The sequence below is a fragment of the Sceloporus occidentalis genome, unplaced genomic scaffold, assembly GCF_023333645.1.
Source record: "Sceloporus occidentalis isolate IW3139 unplaced genomic scaffold, rSceOcc1.0.p SCAF_4, whole genome shotgun sequence".
Classification (NCBI taxonomy): Eukaryota; Metazoa; Chordata; class Lepidosauria; order Squamata; family Phrynosomatidae; genus Sceloporus; species Sceloporus occidentalis.
The window spans coordinates 87,023,462-87,045,492 of NW_028316984.1; the positions used below are offsets into that span (position 1 = coordinate 87,023,462).

The 22,031-nt window shown below is 40.3% G+C and overlaps 1 protein-coding gene across 1 annotated transcript in view; it reads left to right on the plus strand.

The window, feature by feature from the left end:
* MYRF (myelin regulatory factor) overlaps positions 1–22,031 on the plus strand; it is a 125,270-nt gene that overhangs the window by 64,660 nt on the left and 38,579 nt on the right. Inside the window, exons 5-8 of the mRNA XM_089520752.1 lie at positions 1,541–1,865; positions 4,050–4,222; positions 4,570–4,693; positions 21,444–21,639. Of these exons, the coding sequence (XP_089376878.1) occupies positions 1,541–1,865; positions 4,050–4,222; positions 4,570–4,693; positions 21,444–21,639 (818 nt within the window). The remainder of the gene's footprint in view (positions 1–1,540; positions 1,866–4,049; positions 4,223–4,569; positions 4,694–21,443; positions 21,640–22,031) is intronic.

Sequence of the window (22,031 nt, forward strand, 5' to 3'; positions counted from 1 at the left end):
ACAATGGAAGCAGGGTTGTACAGTAGTTGTTTAGTTATGAAGATCCATGTATAAAGACTTAACTCAACAAAACTGAAACCTGAGAATGTACAAACATACATGCAGGGAACAGTATGGTCATTCTCTTGTAGGGCAAGGTCTCTTCTCCCATCACCACTTACCCAGGGTAATACTAGGCAAGACTTTGCTTACCTAGTTCTAAGTTCAACACCAATCCAGGAAGGTTTTTGGTTTTTGTATATCTTCATTGTTTTTTTTAATTCATCTTCCGATCTTGTTTATCCTAACATCATATTATTATTATTAGGTATTTTTTTGTATTTTTTTAAGTCGGAGTTTTATGCAGTAGGCATAACTTTGGGATTGAGATAAAGCCAGCCAAATACTATACAGTTAGCCCCCCATATCCACAGATTCTTTTTCTATGGATTCAAGCATCCACATCTTGCAAGTGTGTGTGTGTGTGTGTGTGTGTGTGTATGTAATAACAATCAAACCTCTCAAAAGAGCCCAGTTATATCCCCAAAAGGGGGAAATGTTGGGAAAATTTTCAGGTCAGTCAGATTTTGTAGGTCACCCACCCATCCTACTCCTGCATTTTTATTTTTTTTCAAATTGCATGCCAGATGTTTATGAAAATTTATAAGCAGCCTTAATTTTATTTTTATGGCATTGTCATTAGCATTATTAGAGTTATTAATAAATGACAACAACAATAATAATTTATATTACTATGATGGTTGTCGTTGTTACTATTATTTATGTCACACCCTTTCCCTTCAAAGAACAGCTGCTGAAAATCCTACATAAAAATAAACAACTAAGATCACAGTACCTAGCATTATAAATCTGAAATTACTGATTATGGTCCAAAATACGCTACAGAAATAATCCAGTTTGAGTTGTGCAGGTCAGAAATGCAATTATTCCTTAATCTGTTCCAAAATGAATTCACTTGCTTCTTGGTGAAGAATCTTCTGCATCAAAATATTTTTTTAAATTAATTTGAATTAATCAATTTCCTGCACCAGCTGGCTTTATTTTTTACTTGTGTTTTTCTGGTACTGCCCTTTTGGTGTGTTCTCTGGAATAATAATTAAATTTTGTTAAATATATTGAGAAGAAATTGATTTTTTTAAAAATTTAATAACCTAAAACATATATCTGCCAGGTATGTGCCAGTAAATCCACGTCACTGCTCAAAATACTAGAAGCTAGAAATTGTTTTTTTTATTTCTCACAGGACAATGGGGTAGTATGCAGCCTACATGTTCTACCACATATCTCTGTAAGTAAAATATATAGAGATGTACTTTTGTATAACAAAAGCTGAAAATATAAAGAAGGTAGCTGGAATATCCCAGATGTGGCCATTCCCCTGAAGAGCACAGCCATGTCTATGGCCCTATGGAAACTTGACTGAGAACACCAATGGGATGGCTGCCCAAGACACTGGAATATTAAAGCAGATGGCTTTTATGTAGGAATGTCTAGCTAAGCAGGTGATCCTAATTAATTTATTATCATTTTGTCTCTGTAGATCCTCATCTCCTTCGAACGATGACACCTGAGAACATGTGTCATGTGACTCCACCTTCCCGGCTGGAGCATCCGCCACCCCCACCCCCACCCCCTCCACCATCCCATCTCCAAGGACCACCACCTCCACCACCACCACCACCGCCACCTCACCCACACCAGCAACAACACAACCATCATTATCCCAGCATGCAGCGGGACATGTACATGAAGGCTGAACCTCTTATGCCACAGTTCACTATAGGACAGGGTATGTCACCTGGAGATCTTCACCATGCCCAGCAGTCACAGATGCTTCACCAGCTACTTCAGCAGCATGGAGCAGAGTAAGTCCTTAGAGAAATGACAGACAAGATTTAGAGGAATGTTCCCATTGCTTTGAAATTCCTTGGATGTCTTTATTTTGATCCTCTTCTGTAAAGAACATAGCATTGTGGAACAAGAAGGCATTGTCTAACTACTGTGGAGGCTCTATGCTGTAGCTGCAGGATGATCATTCAGCCTCCTAACTAATTAGTGGGATTGGGAAATATGCAGTGGAAATTAGTGGGATTGGGTTTATAATATGCAGTTGGTAATCAGCAAGAGCCAGCACAGTGAGAACTGGCCAGGCTGAATTAAAGTTCCCTTTACTATCATGGCTTCCTTCAACAAATCATGCAAACTAGAAATCTGTTAGAGGAACTGATAATTCTGTTAAGAGATCCCTCCTGAGTTCCTTGGGGAATGGAAGTGAGTGTGAAGCTAGTCTGCCATGTTGATATGTGCAAAGATCTCTCTCTGTTCATTGCTGTTTTTTTCTTCTTTTTCTGTGTTTACTAGACATAGAGGAAATCGTCCCAACATTATTGCCTAAAATTCTTACTGACATTTACTCAGATGTTTGCCCCAGCACTTCTTAGGGCACTACCACATCGGATTTATTTGTCATCCTTGACTATTGCACCAAATTGCTCCCTGAATCTGCCAGATATATGTAGGGGGGTTCATTGTTTTGATGGATTCACAGCACTGAAACCTGAGGTCTCATCACTGTTTCTCCCCTCCTTACCCTTTCCCATTTCTGTGTTCCCCACCCTGGTTTGAAAGGCTGCTCTAAGATTAATTCAAGATTAATTTGTAGACAACAAAAAAGTGCACAATTTTTGCTTGCTTAGTTTTTTTATAGCTACCATTTATAGTAGCAGTAGCAACAGAGAGATGCATACTATTAAAAACAAACCAAGGGTATAGCCACATTTAATTGTGCATAACATTAAGTACTATTGCCTGATGTAAACAGTACACACTAATGAATACAATAAACCTCTAATTACTTTGTTTTCTTCTAGACCAAAAAGGAGTGTTGTGCTTGGGAGGGAAGACTGAGAGGGTGTTTAGTTTATTCTACACTCCAAATATTTATCTAGAACCTTAGGAATTAGTGGGGACTTCTCTGCTTCACACACTGTCCTCTACAGTAGCCCCCCCCAAAGGGGGGCATACTTCAAACTATAGGTGGAGGCTAATATGACTGAAAAAACTTCCATATAGAGGGGAAATCTTTCTGAAGACAAAAAACTAGCGTATCAGAGGGCTGTCTTTTACATTAGTAGTCTTCATGCTGTTTTCCTTGGGACCTCCTTGTACTCATGTTGATTCTGAAACTCACATTTAAGCCAAACATGTATTACAATATTTATATCCTAATTGTTTATTAAATTTATTTGTTCTTATTTGCTATGAAGTCAACTTTCACTTATGGCAACCTTATGAACGAGATATCTCCAAGATCCCTGGTCATCCACTGTCCTGCTCAGGTCTTGCAAACATAGGGCCATGGTTTTCTTGATTGACTCAACCCATATGTATGTTAAATTTATATTTTCTGCAAATGACACTTAGATTAGCTAATAGTGTTAATATCAAATTTGTTGTTGTTAACTGCCATCAAGTTAATTTTGATTTATGGCGGTCCTGTGAATGAGAGACCTCCAAGTCACCCTGTTGTCAACAGGTCTTGCAGATTCAGGGCTGTGGCTCCTTTGATTGATTCTCTTGGTTTCATTGGTCATAATCAGAATTTTGTCTGGGAAAAGACCTGGTATCCATTGGTGCCTATATTCATTCCTGGTTGTCAGTCTTGCAGAAGTATTTTGGACTAACTGAAGTTTCCAAATATTTTCAGAAGCAACCCCCTATCAAGCATGTTTAGATTGAAGGATGTGAGCACAGGAGTGATGAGGCAGAGGGGTGTTTGTGCTAGGTTGAAATCCCCCCTTCCTTCTTTCCCCCACTTTTCTATTTCTTTCTCTCCTTTTCTTTTTTGCACCAGTTTGAAGAAATAAGAAATTGGGAGTCTCTCTGTTAATATGCAGAAATGGGAGAGCTTGGCTGATGTCTTCTTTGAGTGCCTAACTGAATTTTTTCACCCTCTTTTTTTTAACCTTCATGGGTAATGTAACACTGGAAGAGTCTCTTGCCAGACTGTTTCTGTCTTACTATTTCTTCTTCTGTGCTTGTCCCCATAGCCTTCCAGTGCACCCTGCCAAAAAAAGGAAGCACTCAGAGTCACCCCCAAATACTCTCAATACCCAGATGCTCAACGGGATGATAAAGCAAGAGCCAGGTACAGGGTCTATGCCACTCAACCCTGACAGAGCACAAACCCCTCCGTGGCATCAACAAGGGCCCCTCTCACCAGGTATGTTGTCTTTGCCCCCTGATTCCTTCTCAGTATTGTGAGTATCCAGATTCTGTTTATGTTCCAAAAGGGATCCCTCACAATGGCAGGGGGAGAGGAGTTGATAGAATGGCAGAATGGCCATGTGGAGAGGGATGCCCTGGAAAAGCATCCTGTTACATGAAGAATAGGATCAGAAGTTCCAACAGTGAGCAGGGAATGGAAAATGTTTCTGATTTCTTGGATACAACACCCCTCACAAAAACAAAACTAGATATGTAAGCAAAACATGGGAGGATTAATTAAGAATAATAGGAGCGTTTACATTGGCTTGCATATGTAAAGACACAATTTTCCTATTACTACAGGCTTGATTCAGGACAATGACAGTTTAAATGGCTCCTACCTGGATCCCAACTACCAATCTATAAAATGGCAGCCACATCAACAGAACAAGTGGGCGACTCTGTATGATGCTAACTACAAGGAGCTGTGAGTAGAGATGATATTATCATAGTTCAGAATATCATAATGCACATTTTACCCCAAAGGAATTGGAAGCTGGTTTATATGCCCTCCCATTTTTGTCCTTTTGCCAGCTTTTCGTCTCTTTTAGAATTGCCTTGCTGCATGGACGTAATTTAACTACTACTGCTGCTACTGTTAGTGGTAACAACAGCAATAATAAATTGTTTATTGTCCCTGGAATTGGAACAGCAGTGAATTCTGCTAGTGTTTTAAGTAAAATCATTTAGCTGAATTAAGTTAAAAGTGATATTAACAAAGGGTCAATGTCAGTGTCACTTTGCTTTTGCATTTAAACAATAGAAGAATTTCCTGATGCAAGAGAGAACATATGTCAATACTTGTCAATTTTATTTCTTAAAATTAAAACCAAATCCTGCATGTGCAGCCTTGTTCCTGTGTTGGTGGGCCCATGTCCCATTTGATGGGAAAACAAACAAACAAATTATTGTTCCTTGCCAATAAGGAACAGAGATGCTGTTATGCAGAATGGGGTGGCAAGTAAAGTTCTACCAGCAGCACCTGGTGAGGAACTATCATTTATACATTTGTTTGCAATCTTTGGTCTTCCAGATATTTTGAATTTCAACTCCCAGAATCCCTGCCCATTAACAGTGCTGGCTGAGGTTTCTGAGAAGTGAAATCCAAATCACCTGGAAGACCAGATTTTGAGAACAACTGTATTAAGGGTTTTGTGACATCCCTTTCTCTGGAGAGGCAAAGCAATTGCAGTGCAGTAGGATTCTTTATAAGCCATGGGAAAGTCGCTTCCATAGCTAAAGGCACCCAAAACAACATGAATAAAGTTTCCACACATAGCTATCCCCTTTTAAGAAGGCAATCCATTGCAGTGTTTGCAACAGTAACAGAAATAAACAATTTTTTCCCATTGGCCTCTGGAAAGACCCAGATTGAGAAAATAGAAAATAGATTGGATGCGGGGGAACCTGCTGTCCCCCAATATGGCTGAACTATAGCTCCCATTATAATTCATCCAGACTAGTGAGAATTAAAAGCCAGTAATGTTTGGAAAGCTACAAATTCCCCAGCCCTTGTTTAGCTAGAGGCGAAGAGTTCCAGTGGCAGATGCTAGGAGAGAAAATGGATTCTGATGTAGAGGCATGTAATGGGTGATGGGGTAGAGAAAATGAAAGACATGGATTGCTAGACTTTGGAAGACTGGAGGAAGCTAAAAGAAGAAGAAAAAAGTGAGGAATCAGGCATATTATTTGTTCTGATACTTGTAAGCCATCTGGTAGGGGCCTATCTTGCACAAAAAGTGGTGAGAGAATATTTTGGGAGGTAAATGTAGGTGAAAGCTTATAAAGGAGGGAATCGGAAAGCTGGATTGGTGGGAGAGTATTGAGTTTAGTGGGAAAGCTGATGAGCTGAGATGAAGTTACTGGTTTGAGGGTGGCTACATTGAGACAAAAGAGTACTACAGGAGCCACATAAGGTGAGAAGCAGAAGCTAAGTGACGCAAGTGAAAAATTTACAGGCTGAGAGAGACAAATCTGCAAGGGGCAAAAGTGCTGCAGATCCTCCCCACATTCCAAAAAGGTGATAGAGAACTGGCAAGTAGCCGGACAGATTCCAGGAATGGCCTACTCTTGAAAACACTCCCCGCCCCTTGGTTTCTATACAGCTTGTATCTTCTCTTTGGCCCCATTTGGGGAGATGCCGAAAGGCCCTTGTTGTCTGTCATACAAAATAAAATGAGATTATTATCTGGTTTCATGAGAGCGATGTTCAGAGAAAGGACTAGTGATCTTCACTGAAGCCAGCTGTGATATCTGAGGGAGTCTGCTCTTGGATGGCCTAGGATGCCCACGCAGAGCACACTATCCAGGGCTGCTTTCTGAAGGTCTTGCAGCATGTGATTTATCTGAGTTCCTTCAAGGCATATAACTGGAGTAGAACAGATTATCTTATTTATTGCACCAATCAAAGGCTGTATCAATAGGAAAAGTTTTAGTAACTGCGTCCTCTGTATTATTAAACAAGCAAACAAAAAAGTTCCATAGAAACAGCTGGTATTTATACACCAGATAATGGAACTGACAATAAAATAAACTGATTTTTAATAGAAATTTTAAATGATATGAATCACACAGTGATTTTTTTTTCTCATCAGGCCTTCCTGACTTTTAATTCTCTCTGTCTAGCTTTTAGCCTGACTTCCAGTAATTCTAAGACTTTGTGTCCTCACATCAAGCGAAAAGGGGAAAGGTGGAGAACTCTTTTATCTCCTGCTTTTTTCCTATAGACGAAAAGCTTTGCTGCTACTGAAAGCAGTGGTTCAGCAGCCCAGTGCATTTAATTTATATCCCCTTTTCTTTCAATAGGAGACTCAAAGTGGCTAATTTGGAAGAGACCACCACATGGAAACTACACTACATCATGTCGTAATGTAGTTCCTCAGGGTATTCTCTGCCAGGCTAGGGGAAAGGCTTTTCCCACTAGCCAATAATGTTATGGTGTGATGCCATTGCTGTGATAGTGCTGTTCTGAAGCAGAGTTAGTTTATTTGTATGCTTCCTTTTCCACCCTGCATGTTATTCTAAACAAGTCACAAAACAAATACAGTGGCCCCTTGTTATATGCTGGGGTTTGGTTCCAGGATCCCCTGTGGATAACAAAATCTGTGGATGCTCAAGTCCCATTAAATATATTGGGGAAAAAGTGGTGTCTCTAATATAAAATGGAAAATCAATGTTTGCTATTTGGAATGTATACTTTCTTTTAATATCTTCAAGCCGTGGATGCTTGAATCTGTGGATAAAAAAATCTGTGGATAAGGAGGGCTGACTGTAAATGCAATTATTATAAATCATAATATTAATTGACTATTAATATTAACTGAATTTCATTTTATTAAAGTCTAAATTTTAAATGTTTAAATAATAAAGACACATACCAGCAGGCCAGTTAACATCATTGAATACCAAAAATATCAGCATCATACTTGCATTATGCAATATGTGTAACAGTTCTTATTAAGAGAACAAACAATTCCCCATTCTTCTTTTATCTTATCTTGTCATCTCAGCACGCTGCAAACATGAAGCAATGGCACCTGATTGCCACCAGGCAGAAGACCACATTGCTGGGTCACTCCATAGACATTAAACAAAATTTGAATTATTACCCTGACCTGCTATATGGACTATATGTAGAGCACAAGGATTGCAACACAACTTGTGGCAAGGACAGGCTGTGGCCCTAATGAACTCCATCATTCTTCCTATAGAAAACCAAAGGATTTTGTGTGTTTGTTAGTGTGTGCGTGCGCATGTGCGTGTGTGTTTGCCTTGTGACGTGATCTACATCTGTAGAAAAGTGTTTTGTTTTTGTTTTGTTTTGTTTTGGCACACACTGTTCTGCCAGTGACAGGATCTGGAGATACAACCTAGCATGGTCTATCAAGGCATCCTCCATTGCAGTGATCGCTGCAGTCTATTTCAGCAAGACAATCACAAATCATCTAACTTATGCGAGAAATCAAGTGGAAGGACAGGGAGGAGAGAGATTTTTTCAAAGGAGTTGACACCTAGGAGGTGGGAGTGGGGGAAACAACATACATTTGCAATATGGTGAAACACATGTGAACAAGAAATCAATTATAGTCAAGTTACACATAAGTTTGCCTTTAGGATAAAGTGCTGGTGATGCCAGGAATGAATGGGGACCTGTACTACTTCATTTTGATGGGCACATGTATCTTGTGAATCAATCATGAGGCAGGAACAGCTATATGCAGTCAAACACTATTAGCATACCATTCACACCATCTAAATCCACCCTATGGATAACGGAAAGTGAAATCTTGCTCAGGAATCTAAAATGTGCCATTTCAGTAAAACACTGAATAAACTCATAGAATTCAGCAAGCTACTTTTGGAAATAATTTAGTTAACTTTTGCGAGATACGTCAAGGTGGCTGTTCAAGTTAAAAGAGTAACTCCCCACAGTCCACTTTTCCCCTTCTGCTTTTCTGTCATTAAGTTTTGTAACACTTCCTCCCCTTAACTTTGTGATTACTGCTTTGTTTTCAGGCCAGGCAAAGCTTTCCTGGTAACATTTTCTTTTTAAATCAGGAGTGAATAAAGTGTGGTCCTCCAGAGGTTATTGGAATGCAGTGCCTAGAGCAGCACTAGTCCATGATTTTTGACTTTTCAAAAAAAAAAAAAGTGTGAAATGCTCAAGTTCAAGATAAGATGTATAGCTGAAGCTAGCATGTCTGTGTGTATTATTGCCATGGCCAACTCTGAAGCCCATCTTGCATTCTATGGGTCAAAAATAAAGTGTACTTTCTGAAAAACATATTGCCACTGGAAATGTATCCCTGCTGGTCAAAAGCGATGGCTATGTTAGCAATGCATTAGGACAGTCTTCCCCATCCTGGCACCCTAGTCTTGATATTTTGGGCTCTAATTTTCTGCATTCCTGACTGTTGAACATGGTGGTTAGGGATGATGGGATTTGAAATCCAAAATATCTGAAATCTATGAGATTGTGGGAGGCTACATTATGGTAAGGCTTGCAGCCTGCTTCCAACACTGAAGTTTATTGCATGGGGCATAAACCGTTCCCCAGCGCGTTCTAACGGGGACGAGCGTGGGCGCGCATGGAGCGCGATGGGCACCGGATGGGGCCCATAACGCGACTTTATTGCACGGGGGAACGCCGCCGCCGCGCGTTCCCATTGCGTCCCAATTCTGTTCCAGAGGGCGCCATTTCTGGGGACTGTTTCAAAGCGTCCCCAGAAATGGCGCCCTCTGGAACAGAATTGGGACGCAATGGGAACGCGCGGCGGCGGCATTCCCCCGTGCGATAAAGTCGCGTTTTGGGCCCCATCCGGTGCCCATCGCGTTCCATGCGCGCCCACGCTCGTCCCAGTTAGAACGCGCTGGGGAACGGTTTATGCCCCATGCGATAAACTTCTTTGTGAAACAGAACATACTCAAGAAAAATATGAATTGCTTTGGAAAGTGATTTTTGAAATTTTTGTATAAGCAATGCTTTCCATTTACCTAGCTTTTCATTCAAAGGATGGATGGACAAAGGAAACATATAGGTTATCCCCGCCCCCCCCAAGCTAGTAGAGAATGAAGGTAGAAGGATAGTTATATTCAGCAATAGTAAGGTTTATTCTCTAGCACGAAGAGAAAGATACTTTGTGGGTATATTTAGAAAACTGGCTTTTCAAAGGCAACTCCTCAGCAGTTATTTATAGACGTAAGGCTTAGAAGACACTCCAAGAAGCTCATTCTTAACTATATTATCACTTGCCAGAAAGAATAGGACACACACAAAAACACACCGATTTTACCAGATTCCATACTATTCAGTACCACCAGTGACTAAACTATATGATGCCATTATCCACACAGAGAATAATCAGTTTGAACACCTCTTTCCATTCTCGAATGTGGAACTTTTCTGATAATGATACCACTTTTACCATCAAGTTACTTTTTAATCACTCTTCATTATGCAGTCTATATGGATTTGGGATCTGGGATATGCAAGCCAGATTCTATACAATTCAAGCTGTGCTTTTGGACTTTTGCCAGAACACTTTGTTTCAGTTATCCAGTTGAAAAAAGAATGGGTGGAAGAATATATTTTCCATTCACACTTAATCTAGAGATTTAGGAGACCTGATGGCACAGTGGTTAAATGCCGGTATTGCAGCCACTCACTCAGTCACAAGGTTGTGAGTTTGATACCCTCCGGGCAGGATTTTGGGAAAGGGAGGTCCAGACTAAGTGCCATCATTATAACGGGGCTTGGGCGCAGCAGTGCGGTGACATGCACAATTCATTGTATCTAACGGAAGGGGGGTTCGGACCCCATGCCCTCCCCCCCTTGGCCACATCCCTGATCCGGGGGCTCAGGGTCGACTCAGTCTGGCATCCTTCTGAGGTCGCTAAAATAAGTACCCAGCTTGTTGGGGGCAATTAGCTTACACGTTGTAAACTGCTTAGGAAGTGCTTAAGTGCACTGATAAGTGGTATAGAAATGTACTTGCTATTTCTAGAGCTCTAGCAAACAACTGAGATGATTATTGTACACTGGTGCATTTATTTTTGGTGAAATGCTCACAACCAGGATTTGGTGTGGCCTTAGCTGATGTGCTTGCAGAAGAGAATGGTAACTCTGGCTGATTACAATCTGATTTGAACCAATCACATCTGCATAAAACCTGGGTTTGATTAGTTCTTTTTTGTTTTCTCAGACATTATACTTTCAGATTTTACTGAACTTGTTGTCTGGCACAATATGTAATAACATTTGATTCAAGGCATGATAACGCTTCTCTTTGTTCTCTGCTACTGCACTGAATATATCAGTTCTCTGGAAGCAAAACAGTTGCAGATTGTAAACTAATGTCTTGATGTTGACCTGCCATGGAGATGCTAGCTCACTACCATGCCCCCATGCCTTCTAGGAAGCAACAAAAGGAAGAGATGGAAAATATAAAAATAATACGTTCTGAGGAAGAGGCGATTCTCCAGCTGTGTGGCTGAATATTAACAGCATGTTTATGTTTTGTTTGGCCCCTCAGGCTTTACTAAGTGTGGAGTTACCATCTGAAGTCAGACCTAAGGCTGTCAATGGACAGAAATGAGAAGAAAAAATAGAAGAAGAGCAGATATCCACAGGCCTACCTATATACATTATGCCTGGGTGTTTACATTTTCCAGTCACATGCATTTTCCTAGAGAGATATGGAGCTACCACCTATTCTTCCTTATAACACAGTGTGGATAGCATTGCCACTGCCTTGTGTAAATCCCTGCTGCTGATGAGCAACAAATAATGTGTGGAGAATGTGAGCTAATATAGTCAGCATGAGGACATCATTTCGTTTATTGTGTCTCACTAGACATTGAGGAAAGGGGTAGACACAACAGTGTCACATTCATAAGGGCTAAGTAAACAATTTCCTTATCCAAATACAAGCAACCTGACCATTTTTATTCAGTGATCTTTGTACAAGTGGAGGTCTGAACAGGGATATCTTTGGTGAGAGAATGTATTGTGAAAATATTTTTAAAAGTTCATATGGTTTTGCAGTGTGTGAGTGAGTGAAAAATAACCTTTTTAGTTTTCAACACAACTGTTTCACACGAAGGTTTCCTAGGCATGTTTCAGATGTAAATGAAATGTGTTTGGACATTGGTCACAGTGAAATGAAATTGCACTGAGACATCACCTTTATATTGTTAACTTAGTTAATCTATTTCTCTCTCTCTCTCTCTCGCACACACACACACACACACACACACTTACAGGCAGCAACTTACTGTTCTACAGATGACAGCTGAAATGAATGCAGGATAAATTTTTAAGAATTGCAATATCAGTTCCTGAATACAACATGCTTGTCCCCTCAATAAAGTTTCTCAGAATTCATATTAAAAACAGTGTTAATGTAAATTACCAGGGTTTTTTGGGGGGCAAACAATTCCTGGGGCAAATGCTTTTACTATGTCACAGCAATTGTATTCCAGGTTGACTCTCCCATATTCGAAATGGATCTGGGGGGGGGGGGATTTTGGTATATTTGCATATACATAATGAGATATCTTTGAGATGGAACCCAAGTCTAAAAATGACATTCATTTATGTTTCATATACTTATACACTTAGCCTGAAGGTAATTTTACACATTATATTTTTAATAATTTTGTACTCAAAACAGTCTGAGCACACCGAATCATCAGAAAACAAAGGTGATGCTGTCTCAGCAACCCATATGGACAATTTGGGATTTTGGAATATTTCCTTTTTTGAATTCTGGATAAGGGATACACAACCCATATGTAGATTATTATCCTCCCAAACTCTTGAATGGAAGGGTTGGCTAAAAACTGTTGTTGTTGTTCCAAGGAAGAAGAATTTGCCTTGTCACAGAACCTCTTCCAGAATCTGAGCTTTTTCAAAAAAAAATTGAATATATTTTGTGAAATGTCTCACTATCTGTGGAAATTGTGATGCTGTTTGTTGTCATAAGCTTAGACATTTCCTTATCTTTTAAAGAGACTTGAGTGTGTAATGTTATCTCTGAAAGACAAGAGCATGGATCACTGAGTTGCTGAGGATCACTAACTTGTTGCCTTTGTCCCCTGTTCCAATCTGCTACTGTTGTACTCCCTTGTACTCCCTTTTTTTCACACCACTACTGAACTCATTTCTTTCCAACCTACTCTTGAATTGTGCTGTGTTCTGTCCTAATATATATTTAGAGTATTAGTACTTCTTTTGTAAAAATGCATGGGTTTTCATTTGGAAAAAAAACCCCTGTGTTCCTTGTGTGGGAGGGTGGAAATTTTAATAGACCTAATGATTTGAAAGTTGGTGTGTCTAAATGATACATGTTACTAGTACAGTGTTTGTGGAGGTGGTGTGATCAGCTGCATGTCTTGTTATGAAAGGACTGCATTAAGATGGAGGACATGCTGGTCTCACATGTTGTTTTGATGGATTAGTGTCCCTAACTTAATTTATAAATAATATACAGTGGACCCTTGGTATCCAGTGGGATTTGCTTCCAAGACCCCACCCCCTGTGGATACCAAGCTCTATGGGTGCTCAAGTCCCACTATTACAGCGGTGCAGTAAAATGGAATCCCTTATATAAAATGGAAAAGTCAAGGTTTGCTTTTTGGAATACACACACACACAAATATTTTAAAACTCTGAATGGTTGAATTTGTGGATAAAGAATCTGTGGACAGCTAACTGTAGTTCTTCCATAATCATGTAGTCAGCGTATACTGAACTTTCTGAAGTGGAGAAATTGCATCCCCCCCATATGTTTTTTGGATTACAACTCCCATAATCATCATTGGCTAGGGTAACTAGCACTGGTGGGAGTTGAAATCAAAACCATCTGTAAGGCTACAGCTCCCCATCTGAGAATTAGAGTATTATTCCCAACACTAAAACTGTAGACTGGAACAAGGCAGCTGCCTAATTACTTTAGTGGAACAGGGCTCATGCTTCTGTTTGACTATACTCCTATAAATCCTTCTGGGTTCTCCCACCCTGTTTGTTTATAGCTTGAAGAAAAGCAGCTGGTTTGGGTAGCTTAAAGCTAAACAGAAATATGTTCGTTTTCAGGCACTTGTACCTGTACCTTGCTTCTGTAGATATGTATATTTGTTCATATTGTTGTCCTGATAGAAAAGAACATGGATTTTACAGTGAGACTGACTTGCAGAGTCCAATATCCCCCCCCCCCCCCCCAGGATACCCCAGCACTGGTAGCTGAGCCTCAAACAATTTGGAAGCAAGATCGTACAACCATTAGCACCCCCTATTCTTCACCCAGCTTTGCAGCTAGGACACACAGGAGAATAGCCACATTAGAGATGTGTGGCCATCCCATCTTAAGAGTGTGTTCTCTGCTCCTATCTAGGGTTTAGGTTCTCTCTTGATGGTGTCAAAGTGTCATTTGTCTTCCTTTAGAGAGGTTTTCATTTGAGGTATTACTGGCTGAATTCATCTATTGGCTGAAAGGAGAGATGTAGTAGTGATGGGCGACTTCAACTATCCTGATATTTGCTGGAAGGCAAACTTAGCCAAATCCTCAAGTTCTAGCAAATTCCTCACTTGCCTTGGAGATAACTTCATTGTCCAAAAGGTGGAAGAGGCAACAAGGGGGTCAGCTATTTTGGATATGATCCTAACCAATAGGGACGACCTAGTTAATGGAGTGCAAGTGGTGGGATCCTTAAATGGAAGTGACCATGTTCTCCTGGAGTTTGTTATACAATGGAAAGGAGAAGCCAGGCATAATCAGACACGCATTCTAGACTTTAGGAAAGCCAATTTTAGTAAACTTAAAGAAATACTGAGTGTGATCCCATGGTCAACAATACTAAAAGAGAAGGGAGTTCTAGATGGATGGGAGTTTCTAAAAAGGGAGATACTGAAGGCACAATTTCAAACAATTCCAGTGAGGAAGAAAAATGGGAGATGTCTCAAGAAACCAGGATGGATGACTAAAAAACTTTCAACTGAGCTAAAATTAAAAAGGGACATGTATAAGAAATGGAAAAATGGGGAAATCACCAAAGAGGAATTCAAACAAATAGCGAGCCTGTGTAGAGATAAAGTCAGAAAAGCTAAAGCGCAGCTTGAGCTCAGGCTTGCTAGAGAGGTTAAGAACAACAAAAAGGGCTTTTTTGGATATGTCCGCAGCAAAAGGAAGAAGAAGGAAACGGTAGGGCCACTGCGTGGAGAAGATGGCAAAATGCTAACAGAAGACAGAGAAAAGGCAGAATTACTCAACACCTTCTTTGCCTTAGTCTTCTCAGAAAAGGAAAAGGGAGCTCAACCTGAGGATAATGGAGCAGAGGACAGAATAGGGGAATTTCAGCATAGAATAAGTAAAGAGATAGTAGAGGAATACCTTGTTAATCTAAATGAATTTAAGTCTCCAGGACCAGATGAACTACATCCAAGGGTATTAAAAGAACTGGCAAATGTAATATCGGAGCCATTAGCAATAATCTTTGAGAACTCCTGGAAAACAGGAGAAATCCCAGCAGACTGGAGGAGGGCAAATGTTGTCCCCATCTTCAAAAAGAGGGAAAAAGAGGATCCAAACAATTATCATCCAGTTAGTCTGACATCAATACCAGGAAAGATTCTGGAGCAGATCATTAAACAGAGAGTCTGTGAACATCTAGAAAGCAATGCCATAATCACAAAAAGTCAACACGGGTTTCAGAGAAAGAAGTCATGCCAGACAAACCTTATCTCTTTCTTTGATAAAATTACCAGCTTGTTAGATGAAGGGAATGCTGTGGATATCGTATATCTTGATTTCAGTAAGGCCTTTGACAAAGTTCCCCATGATATTCTTGCAAACAAGCTTGTAAAATGTGGGCTAGACAAGGCAACTGTTACATGGATTTGTAATTGGTTGACCGACCGAACGCAAAGGGTGCTCAACAATGGCTCCTTTTCATCCTGGAGAGAAGTGACCAGTGGGGTCCCACAAGGCTCTGTCCTGGGCCCAGTTCTATTCAACATCTTTATCAATGACTTGGAGGACAAAATTGGGGGAATACTTATCAAATTTGCAGATGACACCAAAATAGGAGGAGTAGCTAATACTCCAGAGGACAGGATCAAGATTCAAAATGACCTGAACAGACTAGAAAACTGGGCCAAAGCTAACAAAATGAAATTCAACACGGAGAAATGTAAGGTACTGCACTTAGAGCGGAAAAATGAAAAGCACAGATATAGGATGGGGGACACCTGGCTGAATGAAACTATGTGTGAAAGGGATCTAGGAGTCCAAGTAGACCACAAGTTGAACATGAGTCAACAGTGTGATGTGGCAGCTAACAAGGCCAATGCGATTTTAGGCTGCATCAATAGAAGTATAGTGTCTAGATCCAGGGAAGTAATAGTGCCACTCTATTCTGCTTTGGTCAGGCCCCACCTTGAATACTGTGTCCAGTTCTGGGCACCACAATTAAAAAAGGACATTGAGAAACTGGAGCATGTCCAAAGGAGAGCGACTAAAATGGTGAAAGGTCTGGAAACCATGCCCTCTGAGGAACGACTTAGGGAACTGGGGATGTTTAGCCTGGGAAGAGAAGGCTAAGAGGTGATATGATAGCCCTGTTTAAATATTTGAAGGGATGTCATATTGAGGAGGGAGCAAGCTTGTTTTCTGCTGCTCCAGAGACTAGGACCCGGAGCAATGGATGCAAGCTGTAGGAAAAGAGATTCCACCTCAACATTAGGAGGAACTTCCTGATAGTTAGGGCTGTTTGACAGTGGAACAAACTCCCTCGAAGTGTAGTGGAGTCTCCTTCCTTAGAGGTCTTCAAACAGAGGCTGGATGGCCAACTGTCAGGGATGCTATGATTGTGATTTCCTGCATGGCAGGGGGTTGGACTGGATGACCCTTGTGGTCTCTTCCAACTCTACGATTCTATGATTCTATGATTCTATGATGATAATTTTAAGGTGAAAGGAACAAATGAGCAGCAAAGTGTTTATGATTTGGTTAGATTTGTTGCATTTGTATTAGTTAACATAACTGATGCCATGTTAGTTGAAAAATGGAAGTGAGCTAGTCTCATCAGTATTCCACCAATTAATTCCTTTTGTCTTTTATACCATAAGGGTCTTTTATTATCTCTAATTCATGTGGCCCCAAAGTGTGGTCCCAATGCATGTGGCTCCAAAGTGTGGTCCTTGAAGTCCCCAGAGTCCTTTAAAATTAGAGTGATTTTTTTAGCTCCAAACTATCCAAAGTGGCTAAAAAATCCCCTGTAAAACACAGTGGCATGGGGCTTAACCCTTTCCCCACTAGCTGATTTTCATGTGTAAACAGATATATACACAGAAATTGCAGGATTTGACTAGAGTTGTATTTGAAAGGATAATTATCCATCTTGATTTCTTCAAGTGGTAGTGGGTAAGGAGTCCCTATACCAGGAGAAAGGCGGGATATAAATAAGATTATAGATAAATGACTGGCAAGAAAGGAGGTATACCTCCTCCCTCCCTCCCTTCACTGCTCAGAATTATGGTTTCCCAGGTTTGTCTTTCATTTTTAAGGGGAAAAAAATGCCTCCTCCTCCATGTGCTGCACTTGTAATGTAGAATTTGCTGTCCAATGAATTCAGAACAAATGGTTCGGCTTTGGCTACAGCTAGAAGCTTGATGGACTGAAAGGAGGGCTAACAGCAAATTGATTCATTGGTTGTTGCAAGGACAGCACCTACCTTCCTCATAATTGGGCCTAGGGACTAGTGTGTACTAGGTACAGTCCAATACTGTTTCAGATTGGAACTTTCCTGAGGAAGCATTTTGGTCCCCTAGTTTGGACTGCTTGCTATTTTTCTAAAGTGGAATTTTGGTTTGCATTCTGAACAGATGGATGTCAGAAAAGTTCTGTTGAGAGCTATGATGAGTTGAGGGCATGAATAGTTTGTTTTCCTCTGGGTGAAGGCATTCCCATGCCTCCTAGAAGACAGAGAGTGGGGTGCCCCCTTCTGTTTCTAGGCACACGTTTAGCAGCTATTATCCTGAATGAACATTAAACAGAAGTTATTTGAGTTGTTACTGTTTGCTTTGACTTCTTTTGCCCCTTGCAGTTTTTTTGTCTATTACATTTTACTGATGAGTGACTAGTCTGTGGTCCGTAGCCCCTCGTGCTGGGCCTGAAGAAAGAGGAAGAGGCATGACGCTGAAAAAGAAAGGGTGTATTCTGCTTTCTGGGTAATAGAATAGGAAGAATTGGGTTTTCAGATAGTGTAGGATGGCAGAGTTCTGTAAGAAGGAAGGAACAGCAAAATGAATCACCAAAAATGTGAAGAAAAGGGGTGAGAGGGGGAGAGAAATTCCTCTCATACTTTCTGGCTAAGGTAGCTTGTTCTGTGTCTACCATCTGGTTTTTGTTCAGGGCACATCTCTGGCAGTTCAGGGTCCCCCTGTTACTATGAGGAAGATCTAAATGGCTCTTTACAGAGCTTGCTAGGATCACTCAACCTGAGTGTTGAAAGCACACAGAATTTATCCAGTTTCTGCTTGCATGCCTTAAGGATGATCATCAACATGCGCAAGGGTGGCCTATGCACTTTCTGAGACCAAAGCAAGATATTGAAATAGAACATTGCAGCGGATCATGAAACTCATGACTGTGGTGGACTCTCTTCATCTATCCCACTTTTTGTGGCTGGACAATCACCAAGCCACCATGATTTCCTATTTTCCACTGTCCCTCCATTATTCTGTCAATGCCAATCTGATAAAGTCTTTACATCAGTCCTTCCCTTTTGATTTTTGTATGGCTTAAGCCAGTAAAGATACTGACACACACTATATGTGTTTATTCACTCCTAATTTTAATGTGGAGGTACAACAGATCCACAGAAACCTACTGCAAACAAAAGTCTGTGTGAACTGGAAAACATTAGTGGCAGTTACAAGCATGCAGTTATGGGTGAGATTTTATACTAAAGGATGCAGGCCTTCAGAGCTTTATCTGACTGACTTTGTCATTTCAGGTGCCATCTTCCTATACTAGGGTCAGTTAAGAAGTGACCTAGAATGGAAACAATGAACATTTTATTTTCAGATATGAAAAAACAGTTCTTAAGTGTAGATTTCTCAGACAGATGCACAGAATATAATTCCACCAGGACCATGGTATTTGTCAGCATTTAACTTTGCTATCATGACTTGATACTACTTGCACTACAACCCTTCAGGCTGCTGTTTATATGCATATGTCAGTCTATGAGGCAACCTCTTTCAGAGAGGCCTTCCCCACAGAGCAGGCCAGGCATCTCAGGAGCCAGGGGTTGGGGAAGGGGGAACATTAGGGAAAGCCACATATTTTCATTGTTTCCATGACAACTAGCCCATTAAGGAGACAGAGATTAAACCTCCCCAGCTGCTACATAGGTTCCCTCTCCCCTTGGTATTTGGGGCTGCTGCTGCTTTGCATCCGAAGTACATACACTTGGGATGTGCTAATATCAGAAAGGTGATGGGAGGGGGAAATAGTTGTAAGTCGTAAGAAGTAAACTTGTTTTAAAACCAGAAGTATGGCAGTCTCATATGAATGTAGCTTTATATGTGCCACTATGACATCCTGAATTTTAGGAGAAAGTAGCTTAAGTGGTGCATTTCAAAACTATGTCCATCTGAGGTGGGAGGCCAGGCAGTCCCAGGACTGACCAGAAGAAAAACCTGATCACTTAATTCAATGGCAGTATAATTAGTGGGAGGGTAGTATATGACTCATTGTGACATTCTGTGTCACTATGACATCTTTAGGAAAAAACATTTCTTTCAAATCACTGCTAATGGTTTCATAGCATTCTTGATGATATACATTTGTTTTCATGCTTTCTCTAAACGATAAAATGGCAAATTGGGCTTGGCTCTCACCTTTATTCATGCTTTCATCTTTACTTCATCCCAGGGTTGCCAACTGAAAAGCATGATACAGTTCCTGTAGCTTTAGTGGTTGTGCAAAAGAGAAAATATCAGCAAGAGAAGTTTCTGTAACATGTGTCAACGGCTGAAATTTCCTCTTCTGTATAATTATTAAAGGTACAGGAGCCCTGTCCTGTTATCACTTGGCTACCCTGGATCAATCCCAGATGTAAAATCTGAAATCCCCTTCCTCCCACACACTCAGTGTATTAGAATGCAAAGACATAGCCGTGTTAGTCTGGAAGATCTGTCTCTGGACCCTCCATTCCACCCCATACATCTGAGGAAATAAATCCAGGTCTCTGAAGCTACCAAGTTCTTTCTTTCAGTTAGTCTCAAAAGTGTTACAAGATCCCTTTGCATACAGTGAAGTGATAGAGTGTTAGATGGACCATGAAGATCCAGGTTTACATCTCTATTCAGTCATGTGAATCACTGGCTGCTGTTGGCTGCATGGAGTTAATCAAACCTTCACCTAATGGGCTGAAATACTGATGAGGTTGGTACATATTGCTCATCCCTTCACCCAAGTTGGGAAACAATCAGGAAGCTATCTTTAACTGTGGCTTCTCCTTGTGACCAAACTGGGGAAACAATGGCTTCCAAATAAGCCAAGGATACAAAACCAATTGAATCCTATATTGAATAGTGGCTCTCCTGCTTTGTTTCCCCACTCACCTGAAGAAAGAAATTTGTTCATAACTTATCTTACTGGATCATCTAAACACAAACCATTTTTTCAACACTTGTAAGATGAACATGGTAGGGAATTGCAATGTATGCTGCTCAGAGTTTGTTTGAAATGTCAAAATACTGGTGAATGTGTAAAAAATAGGTTACATGTTTAGTGTGTAACATACTCACCTACACTTATGTGGGTGATACACTGCCCGCCCCCCCGCCCCCCCCGCACTGGTGATTATCCCATCAACATTGGGATTTAAACAATCCCAGAATGGGATTGAATGGGATGATGTGTAATTCACAGAGTGTTCACCAGTGATACTTTATGTCCAGCTGACAAATTGTGTTAGGAGAAAAAGAAATACATGGCTAGCTTTCTAATGTACATAGTTTACAGAAGAGTGTTGTATTCTTTGAAGGCAGAAGTAGCTTGTGCTATTTGTGATTCTGGGAGCAAGTGTCCATAAGTAAATGACAGTGATGAAATATATGTTATATGACATATATGTTATATTCAATATGTTATATTGAAGACCATCCTGTTCAGAGAAGTGTTCCCAGGCATTGGATAATTGTCACTTGCTATTTGATGTTCTTTTGTTGTCTGTTTTTTGAATCATTTCCTGTATTGCTATGTATTTATATGTATTATCCTACTAGAGAGGCAGGCTAGCTCCATCAGGCCTCCCTGGTAGAAAATTAACCATCCACTAAGAAGCCAAGCCCTCCCTCCAGTCCATCTCCCTTGGTCCAGACCTCGGAGGTAGAGTAGAACTGCTGGCCCTCATCCCCTTCCCCTCCACCACTCCCTTCTCCTTTTGTATCATGTCTTTTTAGATTGTAAGTCTGAGGGCAGGGAACTGTCTAATTATAAAGATTGTATGTACAGCACTGTGTACATTTACAGTGCTTTATAAATAAAGGTTAATAATAATAATAATAATAATAATAATAATAATAATAATAATAATCTTCATGTGTTCCCAATAGCCCCATCTGTTCTTTTCCCCAGTTAATGTCTTGTCTTGGTCTCCTTTTGTGACAGGCCAATGCCCACATACCGGGTGGATGCAGATAAAGGCTTCAACTTTTCTGTGGGTGATGATGCTTTTGTGTGCCAGAAGAAGAATCATTTCCAGGTCACTGTCTACATAGGCATGATTGGAGACCCTAAATATGTCAAGACTCCTGAAGGCCTGAAGCCACTTGAATGCTTCTACCTGAAACTTCATGGTGTGAAGGCAAGTTTGAATATGAATTAAAGGGATAGAGGACCACAATTTTGTGGAGGCAGTATCTATATTGGTGATTGTGTCTGGAATATCTGTGAAAATCTTGGTTGTGTGGCTCTTTTGAGAACTATGTAAACCTTCTGTGATAACATTAATTGTGGATAAAAAATATATGATCTTAATAGTATCAATATGTCTTCAGTCCATTTCCTTTTACAAAACTTGTTATAATCCATTTGGCATTTGCATATCACATTTCACAATATTTATCCCAGGGCAGTTTACAATCAAGTTAATACAAATCCTTAAAAATAAAATATACAATAGCAAAGTTGAAATAAATAAGCAAATAGCAAAATATCAATATCCAACTTCATATTCAGTGAAAAGTTCAGCAACTA